Below are 11,741 nucleotides of genomic sequence, written 5' to 3'. Positions count from 1 at the left end.
TCCTATATTATATTCTAGGATATTTATAGTTTTGCATTTTACATTAAGTCTGTGATCCATTTTGAGTTAGTTTTTGTGAAGGGTGTAAGTTCTATGTCTAGATTCATTTTTTTTGCATATAAATGTCTAGTTGTTCCAGCACCACTTGTTAAAAAGGCTGTCTTTGCTCTATTGTATTGCCTTTGCTCCTTTGTCAAAGATCGGTTGCCTATAATTATGTCAGTCTATTTCTGGGCCTTCTATTCTGTTCCATTGATATTTGTTTATTCTTTTGCCAATACCACACTGCCTTGATTATTGTAGCTTTACAGTAAGTCTTGAAATTGAATGACGTCGGTTGTCCAGCTTTGTTCTTCCCCTTCATGTTTTCATTTTTAACCTATCTATGTCTTTATATTTAAAGCATGTTTCTGGTATGTAGTATATAGTGAGTCTGTATCCATGAGGTATATCTATTTGTAGTTTTCTTATTTTGTGCTTTCTTTTTCTGGATTTGGTATTATTTCTCCTTGAATACTCCCTAGAATTGACCAATGAAGCCATCAGAGCCTGGACATTTTTTTTGAGAAGTTTTAAAATTAGTAATTTAATCTTTTTATTTCTTGTATTTCTCTTCAGGTTTTCTATTTATTCTTGTGTGTTTTTAGGTATTTGTCCATTTCTTGTAAGTTATCTGATTTGTTGGCATGTCATTTTTCATAGTATTCCTTTATAATACTTTCTTTTTGGAAGGTTGTTAGTGATGTTCCCACTGTGATTTTTACTATTTTAAACAATAGGCCCTGGATATGGATTTTCCATGTAGTTCTCCAAATAAAGTCAGCTTCTTTAGTCAGGACCATGGAGCTTCCAAGCTCTTGTCTGCCATGCTCATCCTGGGCAGACCTCCGTAACATGGAGCCAGAGCCAAGAGGGGATATGAGAGTCACCAGCTCTTAAGGTCTGCCTTGGTCTACCTGGAATGGAATCTCTTTGTCTGAGGTCTAGAGCTTAGAGGGACAATGAGGGTTGCCTGACCTTATGGGGTGCCCCACCTGTTCAGTAAAGAACTTTCACAACACAGAGCTGGGAGAAGTAGGAGCAGACTCTGGCTTAAATGACAGAGACTGCCCCCGTTCTTACTGAGATCCAGTAGATTTTCTCGAGTAATTATTTCTCAATTTGTTGTGTGCCCTCTGGTCATTTTCCAGAGACTTTAAAGGGTTTATTTATTTATTTTTTTTGTCTGAAAAATTTGTCCAGTTTTATTGCTGTTTTTCTGGGGAGATGATTTTTCAAACTTCTCACACAGCCATTCTGGATGTCCCGCCTCTAGTTTGTTCCTTTTTTATTGCTGAACATATGCATAGATCACAATTTTATTATCCATTTAATTGTTTTAAGTGTTGGTGATTATGAATTGAGCTGCCGTGGAAATTCACAGTCTTTGTGTGGAATAGAGATTATTGGTACCTTTCGGAATGTGACTGCACTGGATGTCAGTGCCTGCAGATTCTGGGACTCCAGCTAGAACCCAAAATCTCCAGGTGCAGTGTCTTATAGTTAGACCTGTTTTCCAGTCACACAGATAGAATTCTTTTCAAAGTTATCCTATTGGCCAGTGCCCTTAAATCTTATAACAGTATGATCAAAACATGTCTCAAAAGTTATACAATGTGTAAAATTTATGTCTTTTAGGCCATTTTCCCTTTCTTTCTCTACTTTTGTCTCTATCTATTGCTAGTCTCCACACATGTCAGGACATCATTTCCCCAGGCCTTTGATCTCAGCTGGTTGTCATGGAAAACAGGAGTTAACTAAACTCACTCATAGTATGATATGCATAATTGAAAACAAGCAAATATGTTACCATTTGTATTTTTGTATATTTAAATAGTGTATTTTTAAAATGGAAATGATTTTATCACTAAACTAACGACAGAAAGTAGTGGAATTTCAGGTCATGAGGCAAACCATACTGAGTGAAGATTTTGGGGAAGGGATCTTCTGGGCAAGATTGAACATCAACAAATATGTGTACATTTGTATGTGGTCTATGTATAAAGCTATCCTTGTGCTTCCTCCTCTGGCAGTGGATAAGAATATATGTCATAGACATGTCAAATAGAACTCTGACCTTTGTGGGACACAAGGGAGTTTTCCAAATGCCATGGCTTCTTTCCTACTTTCTAGTAGTTGTTGTGGCTGACTCAGAAAATCTCCTACAGCTCCCTGGCTATTTTTTAACATATTTATCTTTTGACTGGGAGGATAGTAGTGGAGGCATTGACGTGTCTGCATTTATAGTAGAATAAATGTATGTGCTTGTCTGTTATGTTGTTTCTATTTCCACTATTGTTCATGTTCACAAACTTTTGATTTGCTTTGTAGAATGGAAATACTTATTTACTTTTTCCAATGAAACATAAGGAAATGATTCCTAATGTACTTGGAATTTATGAAAAATGTATTCTGAGATAGCTTGATCATGGTATAATAGACTTATCTCTTATAAAAGTTGAGTTTAGTTCTGAACCTTTGTCGTTTGTTAAACAAAACATTTGCTTATTATGTGTTATTCAGATTATTTGTTTTCATTGAGGGAATACACAGGATTATTTTCTTACTTCCTTTTGTCTCTGTAACAACAGTTGCTGCCGCTACCTGAAATTTCTTCCCTAAGATTCAAGGTCTTCCGTCATTATTAAATTCTAGTTTTGTGATTGTGGTTAAATGATGTGTAAAAGTAGAGAAAATAACACACAAATATATGTATTAATTTTCTTTTGTTGTCAGGACTCCACTTTGCCTACAATTAGACTTACTAAAAAGATAAAAAACAACTTTCTACAACTGGTGATTTTTATCTCATATATCAATGCCATATATTACAGAGAGAGCTAAATGACAAATTATGACTGAATTTATTCAAATTCGCAGCTATAGAAACACCACTGAATTGTTTTATTAATAGGAATTAGTAGTGATGTGATGCTATCCAAATGTCATTACATTAATTCCCTAGAAAAGAATAACATGCATAAGGTAATTGATTATTAAATATCATATTTTAAATTCAAATTACTCTTAAGGAAAAAATCAGTATCTTTCTGAATTTTGGAAACTTATTTTTGAAGTTAGCAACACAGTTTCTGAAATTGAGAAGTTTTGGAGTTGAAAAATGGTAGTAAGGTTTTATAATATTAGCAACCCTAAAGGCATCTACAAAACCTCTCATTTTGGAAGCAACAAGAAAAATGAGTATACTTTGATAGTATAGGGAGATACTGAAACTCAGAGTTACTCTTTTTTTTTTTTTTTTTCCTGCGGAGAAAGATTGGCCCTGAGCTAACATCTGTGCCCATCTTCCTCCATTTTATATGTGGGATGCCTGCCACAGCATGGCTTGATAAACAGTGTGTAGGTCTGAGCCCAGAATCCAAACCTGCAAACCTAACCATTATGCCACCCAGCCAGCCCCAAGTTACTGTTTTCTTAGAAGGCATCATGTGTGAGTGCTGACTTGGACATTAATATTGTTGAGAAGATGGAGAATCAACCTTGAACCCACAACAGGTGCTAAATCATTCCTACTGCAGAAAAATGTGATAGATTTTCTGAGGATTCACTTTATTTTTCCTTACAACAAATATCATTTTAATACCTTTATAAAGCATATATTTATCAACTCTTCTTAAATACAAGTGAGTTTTTACTTGACAATTTTTATAATTCAGTCAGCATCATTTAAAAAGTCTAAAAACATTTATTATTTATTTTTTTGTTGGTTCTATATTCACAATATCAGTGAATGTCTGATTTTTATAATTTTGTTGTGTTTTACTTAACTTATTCTGTGTGGGTCAATAACAACTTTTAAAAGAAACCTTTAAAAGCTTTTAAAATACCCTATTTCTATCTAAATTATATTTTTAACCTAAATATCCTCTCTAGAGCTCATAAAAGCACTCCACAGTTTCTTCATGGTTGTCTTCATTTCTTTGTTTCTCAGAGTGTAGATAATTGGGTTCAAGATAGGGGTGACAATGGTGTAAAACATAGCAAGGAACTTATCCACAGGGTGGTTGCTGAAGGGCCAGATGTAGATGAAGATGCATGGACCAAAGAAGAGAATCACCACTGTGATGTGAGCAGTCAAAGTGGAATGGGCTTTGGACTGCCCAGTAGAAGAGTGGCTCCTAATGGTTATGAGGATCAGACTGTAGGAGATAAGCAAAATAATGAAGCAGCTCAGAGAGATCATCCCACTATTGGCAACAATGACTATCTGTACAATATAGGTATCTACACAGGCAAGCTCAGTAACCAGAGGGAGATCACAGAAAATGCTGTCCACTACATTGGGACCACAGAAAGGCAGGTTCACAACAAAGGGTATCTGAAGCCCTGAATGAAGGAGACCTAAGAACCATGAGATCCCTACCAGCAAAACACACACCTTCTTGTTCATGATGGTCATATAATGTAGGGGCTTACAAATAGCCACCTATCTGTCATATGCCATGGAGACCAAAAGTACCATTTCAACTCCACCCAGTAAGTGAAAGAGAAAGATCTGTGTGAAGGATCCAGCAAAGGAAATGGTCTTATGCTTTTTTACCAAGTTCACAATCATCTTAGGGGTGGCAAAGGATGCAAGGGTCATATCCACAAAGGAGAGGTTCTCAAGGAGAAGGTACATGGGGGTGTTCAGGTTTGGGATGTAAAACACTGTGACCACAATGAGAAGGTTACCCGAAACGGTGACCACATAGATAATGGAGAAGAGTGCAAAGAGAAGAAACTGTATATCTTGGGAGTTGATCAGTCCCAGCAAAATGAATTCTGACACTTGGGACTGATTTAATTGTTCCCTGGACTCCATTGTATGCTTTGTTCTGGGATGACCTGTAGAAAGAAAGAAGAAAACACTGATACCATGGAGGATGCCAAGCTTTTTCATTCCTTTAGCTCCTTAAATAATCTCATTTGACTTTATAATTTAGGGTTATCCTCTATTTGCTTTAAGAAGGAGGACTTATAGTCTAAACTGTCTACCTCTAACCCTAGCTTATAAGCAATAACCTATTCATATCTCTTGGTTCTCCTAAGCAATCCATGAGCTTAGAGGCATATGCTTTGTCTTCATAGGTCAAAGGTGATACTACCATCTTCTGAAGCTTTGTGTCTTTGTAGATGAGATCCTTTAGTGTGAATACCTGGGAGGACAGAGGGGCTCGGTACAACCTCTTTAAAGTTCAAGGCAAAAGTTTGAAGGAGTAAATGATTTCAAAATATATAACAGATAAAATATTAATATGCACAACCTGGAAATAATTCCTCTTAACTATTTTTTTAAAGATAACCATCAAAAATTTAGAAAACCACCTTGAATAGGCATTTCATGGACCAGTAATTCTAAATAACCAATAGACCTGTGGGGAAAATGCATGATCTCATTAGAAGTCAGAAAAATACAAAATAAAATAACAATGAGATATCACTTTTTATCTGACTGATAAATATTAAAAGAGAGGTAACATTCACATTTGATGACAATGGGATGAAAAGGATACTCAGGTTACTATAGATTTTTTGGGGGGAAATAAATTTCTTACTACCCGTTAAAGGGAAATAGACACTTTGACTACTCTTTGGTAGTCTGTCCCATGGAAATAAAAGTAGCAGCATATAAAGACATGTCTGCAGACACTCATTTTACCACTGTTTAGGTGTCAAAAAAGAGTGGGAGGGAATAGTTGAATACAGTATGCATTCAACGCTTTTGAACCAAAAGACCTCAAATAGCCAAAGCAATCTTGAGAAAGAACAAAGCTGGAGGTATCATCCTCCCTGATTTCAAACTATACTACAAAGCTATAGTAAGCAAAACAGGATGGTATTGGCATTAAAAAACAACATATAGGTCAATGAAAGAAAATAGAGAGCCAATAAATAAACCCACACATATACGGTTAATTAATTTACGCCAAATGAGCCAAAAATATACATGGGGAAAAGACAGTGTCTTCAATCAATGTGTTGGGAAAACTGGACAGCCACACGTAAAAGAATGAAACCAGACCACTGTCTTACACCATACACAAAAATGAACTCAAAATGGATAAAGGATTTGAATGTAAGACATGAAACCATAAAATTCTTAGAAGAAAATATAGACAGTAAGCTCCTTGACATTAGTTTTTTTTTGGATCTGACTCCAAAGGCAAGGGAAACAAAAGCAAAATTAAACAAATGGGACCACATCAAACTAAAAAGCTTCTGCACAACAAAGGAAACTATCAACAAAATGAGAAGGCAACCTGACAATAGGGAGAAAATATTTGCAAATCATATATCTGATAAGGGGTTAATATCCAAAATTTATAAAGAACGTATGCAACTCAACAAAAGAAACAAACAATCTGATTAAAAAATGGGCAGAGGATCTAAATAGATATTTTGCCAAAGACATGGAGATGACCAACAAGTGCATGAAAAAATGATCAACAATACTAATTACCAGGGAAATGCAAATCAAAACCACAATGAGATATCACCTCACACCTGTTAGAATGGCTATTATCTAAAAAATAAGAAACAGCAAGTGTTGGAGAAGATATGGAGAAAAGGGAACCCTCGTACACTGGTGGGAATTTAAATTGGTGCAGCAACTATGGAAAACAGTATGGAGATGCCTCAAAAAATTAAAAATAGAAACATCATATGACCCATCTATTTCACTTCTGAATATTTATCCAAAGAATACAAAAACACTAACTGGAAAACATATATACACCCCTATGTTCATTGCAGCATTATTTACAATAGCCAACATATGGAAACAGCCTAAGTGCCCATTGATGGTTGAATAAAGAATATGTAATACATGCACACACACACACACACACACACACACACACACATACATGCACAATGGAATACTATTCAGCCATAAAAAACAATGAAATCTTATCATTTGTGACAACATGGATGGACCTTGAGGGTATGATGTGAAATAAAAGTGAAATAAGTCAAATGCGAGAAGACAAATACTGTACAATTTCACTTATATGTGGAATCTAAAAAACAAAACAACTGAACAAACAAAACAAAAACAAACCAAACTCACAGTTACAGAGAACAGATTGGTGTTTATCAGAGGGGAAGGGGGTTGGGGGTTGGGCAAAATGAATGAAGAGGTTCAACTGTATAGTGATGGATGGTAACTAGACTAATATAATAATCACTTTGTAGTGTATACAAATACAGAATTATAATGTTGTATGCCTGAAACTTACACAATGTTGTATACCAACTTTACCTCAATTAAAAAAAAGAAAAAAAAGGAAAGTTTTTGATAGTTGGAAAAGTTGCCCTATTATCATATCACACTAGTACACTCAGTCATTTTTTCGTATTGTGTTCCTATTTGAGTAGAATTGTCTGTTGCAGGCAAAACTCTGGCATGACTAGTTTATACATGATCTTTCTTTGGCATGGAATTAATATTATGCCATGATTCTGTTCTCCTTACAAGTTATGTTGTGCTGTAAGGCATAGCCTTAGCCTTAAGCCTTAGCCTTAACTGTGACAGTGTAACATTAGTGACATCAAAAAATACACTTTTGACATTAATCTGAATTTGATGGTTTACCAGAGTACCATTGGACAACAACTGAAAATCCCTGCATGCCCAGAGCAGTTTCGCATAACAGAAGCTTAAGAACTTTTTCATCATTATATCATAGGATTCATATTTTCAGTCATGACCTTGGAAGTTTTCATACACTCGTTTCTTATCTGAAACACTTTGAAATTCAAGGAAAACACTAATAGGATGTTGCCACTTACTTTCCCCATACTTCTCACGTCAGAAGAACAATCTCACCTACTCCAGCCTGCTGTATTTCTTGCCACAGCAGAAATATTTTGTAAATGTCCTCTAGGGAAAAAAATTATATCAAGTTCAAGGACTTGAGCTGGTGCTCTGGTCTTCTCTGATTTGAGGTTGCTGATCTCCACGTTTACTTCGGTAGGTGGTCTGGGTGTTAAAAGTCTTCAATTAACTAATTTGTCTTAACTTCAGGATACTGGTGCTTTCCTGGTTTCTGACACCATGGTCCCCGCCACAACTCAACACGTTGCTTAGGGCTGATCAGTATCATTTGCGGAGCCCTGACTCCATTCTGTTCACCTACCTTTTGAATGTGTTTCAATCCTCTGTAAACTCTGGGACAGAAACTAAAGATTTCTGGGCAGAGAGGCTAAGGGACGTGTGCTTTCCTTGTTAAAAAGGAGCCTACCTTCCTGACCAAACATCCTTCCTGGATACCTTTCTGAAGTGACAGCACTGACTGTGCCGTCTGATTCTGGTCAGTATAGGTGACCCTACTGAGCCCCTCAAGAGTATGTGTTCTATAGTGTATTAAAAAAAAAAAACGGCAAGAACTAACAGTTTATTTCTGAATTCACAGTTCCATAAGAATGAACTAACACGTGTCAGTTTTCAGGATTCCTCAATCCTTTTCCTCACTAGACCTTCTCCACTCCCAATAACTGCCCCCCACCACTACAAACATTATGTCACTCTTTTGTTGACTCCTTACCTCCCATTTTCCTCATTCCTCTGATAAATGGTAAGGTCCAAATTGCTTTCCTTATTTTGACCTAGCCAGTCTTTCCAGAGTTCCATTTCTTTCCTTTGTCTTCAAGCCCAACTTACAATGAAGAGAAAGTGGGTATTGAATTTTTGCTCTTCCCCCTGGAGAGAGGAATTGGACAGGGCTGCTGAGCAGACAACACAATAAAAGGCAGTCTAGGCCCAGAGAAGTAGAGGTAATTAGGGGTGGGCTCACTGTAGTAAAGTCAAACTGAAGTGATCTCCTCATTTCTGGGGTCTATGCAGGTTCTAAGAGTAGTGCAGGACAGGTCTGTATTTTTTATCTAACACATACTTATATTTTCTAAGTTCTTCTTTACATTTCTCAGCCTCTAAACCAGAGCTCAAAGATCAGCAACTTGAGGGCTAGCAATTTCTTTCCTAGAACCAACCGGAGCCTAAGCAACACCAAAACAAAACCCTGAATACATCTACCTGTTGGGGCATAAAAACGCTTAGATTTTCTTAAATTAGCATGGGTTATTGAGAATTGGCTATTTGTGTTAATGGTTTTAATTTAGCAGCAGCCTAGCTCTCTTTACAAAGCCTTCTAGAAAGGATGATTTCAGGAAATTTAACTCTCTATGAAGAAGAAACGCATACATCTACATAAAGGAATCCTCTTATCTTTCTAACTCCTATTCACCCTCCATGCCTAAGTCAAATAATACATTCTCAGTGGATCTTCTCTAAAGAAACTGAGTCAGAATTGATGCTTCTCTTCTCTGTGTCCCCACAGTACTGCTCTTGTAACTTGTGAAGTAGTTATTTGTATATATTTCTGCCTTCTTTCCAAGATTATGCATTCTTTGATTTACTTATTGTTATCTTAGTACCTAGCAATGCCTGGCATACAACGGAGGCTCATATTTGTTTCCTCAATGACAATAAATGCAATCATTCATTGAGGTTCTGCTATTTGCTAGACTTTGTATTAGAACTTCACCTAAATCATCTCACTTAATTTTCATAACTCTGAGTTTAATGCTCTTTCTGGACCATTTTCCAGAATCTCTGACACAATTTCCCAAACCTGAGACTGTGCCTTTTCAGGACTGATTATAATACATTCAGTTAACATTTACCATTTTGTGTGGGCTGTAACAAGCAAATACATTGACTTTATTATGTTTGCAATGTCTCTTTTGCTTACCAATTTAGATGCAGTTACAGGCAATGAGTTCAGATGGGAAAATATCCAGATGTCTAGGAGCCTTCTGAATTCATAACTCCTTAAGAAGGAACAGGTCACTAAGATATATAAACTCCAACCTGGGGACTTCCTAATATAGTTTCTGTTAGGATTAGGTAGTATCCAATAAGTGTTGAAAAATTCTGGGAATCCCCAGTAGGTGATTCTAATGGGAATTCTGTCTGTTGAGGAAATAATGCCTCACAAAAAAGTGTTTTGTGATGGTTTGATCTTTTAGCACCAATAATAGTTGGAACATGACCGATGAAGTTAGATCCACTAGGGAGATGGAAGAAACTTCTAGAGCCAGTGGCTTGCTTTCTTCTCTTGTCTTCAACTGGCTGTGAGACCATTAGTTTTTTTTTTTTTTATTTTTGATTCTGAAACAATCAGATTAAGCAACCTTTGTTGCTATTGGTACCAGCAAAATGAATTACCATTTCCAGTCTTATTATTTATATGACTTATTTTCAAATAAAAGCCTCCCACAGATAAATATATCAGATAGGTGGAAGCTTAAGTCATATACCTGCATGTTGGCAGTGAGGGTGATTGAGAAATGTAGTCTTCTCAAAAAAATTCTTTATTGGCGAGGCATGGTTACTCTAATAGGATTATCAAAATGTGAAGGTGTTCAAAGCTTTTAAGGAGCCACAAAACAGGGAAGTCTGTACATATATAACCATTTCCAATTCTTGGGTATAAAAGCAGAAACATGTTACCTCCTTACCCCACCTCCCTGAGGAAGATGTGATCTGATTATGTTCAAGGAATTTAAATGTGGTTCAATTCCTCTTTTTGTCTAATCATTCTAAAAGTGGATGGGAGAGGTGGGGAGCAGTTTTTCATGTTTGTATTTTGAATTAATTGCACAATAAAACCTCACCAGCAGAAGAATGAGGAATTAATTCATATAAAATTTTTAATTCATAATATTTAATTGATAAATAAAGTTGAGTCCCTACCTTCCATATATACAAAGGTGGACTCCAGAAACATTTAACAACAAACTGTGAAAAATATGATATGATAGTAAAAGAAGAAAATGTGAAGAATATCTTTGCAACTTATGTTTGAGGAAGGCTATCTTATAAAGAAATCTTTTAAAAATGAATAAAGGTGACCTTTTAATAAATATCTGAATACAAATAGTAAAAATTTTTGTCCAATGAGGTAAACTAGAGATAAAAGTAACAAATGATAGATTCAAAATAAATATTGGTAATGTATTACATTGACAAGAGATTAATATCTAGATCACTCCTCTTCAGTAGAACTTTCTATAATGATGGAAATTTTTATATCTGCCTTATCCCATGTAGTGGCCACTATTTACATACAGCTATTTAACACTTGAAATAAGGCTAATGTAAGTGAGGAACTAAAATTTCAATTTTATTTATTTTAATTTATTTAAGTTAACCTTCAAATAGCCATATATGGTAATAGCTACTGTATTGCACAGTGCAAATCAACAAGAAAAGCATGCAAAATCCATTTTAATTGGGCCAAGGTCTTAAAGAATAACCACAGAACTTAAAGCTAGAGTAGCTTATAGATATGAAAGGAGCTACAAATTCACTGATAATCAGAAAAAACAGCAAATTAAAGCAACAAGATGTTATTTCATATGAAAACAAAAATTTAGAAAGGCCAATAATGATAAATTTTGTAGCGGGGACATGAGTGATGGGAAATCTTGCTCTGTACTTGGAATTAGATAGGTAGAGTCAATATGGAAAGCAATCTGTAATACTTAATGAAATTAAGTGGGTAAATGCCTTAGTGAAATTAAGTGGGTAAATTTCACAAGTGGGTTATTTTCTCTTCTGGTGTTTATCTTGGAGAAATTCTTACATAGGTCTACATAAGGCTATCGGACAAAGATATTAATCATGAAATTATTTA

General features: G+C 35.6%; 1 protein-coding gene across 1 annotated transcript; it reads right to left on the bottom strand.

Annotated features, from left to right (window-relative positions):
• Nucleotides 1–1,883: 1,883 nt before the first annotated feature.
• LOC131405532 (olfactory receptor 4K17-like) lies at nt 1,884–4,864 on the bottom strand. The gene is given in 2 exon segments (XM_058540510.1): nt 1,884–1,924; nt 3,925–4,864. Coding segments are annotated over 2 exon segments (981 nt in total).
• Between the last annotated feature and the right edge of the window lie 6,877 nt (nt 4,865–11,741).

Source organism: Diceros bicornis, chromosome 5 (assembly GCF_020826845.1).
Source record: "Diceros bicornis minor isolate mBicDic1 chromosome 5, mDicBic1.mat.cur, whole genome shotgun sequence".
Lineage (NCBI taxonomy): Eukaryota > Metazoa > Chordata > Mammalia > Perissodactyla > Rhinocerotidae > Diceros > Diceros bicornis.
This window is presented reverse-complemented; position numbering and strand designations above follow the sequence as displayed.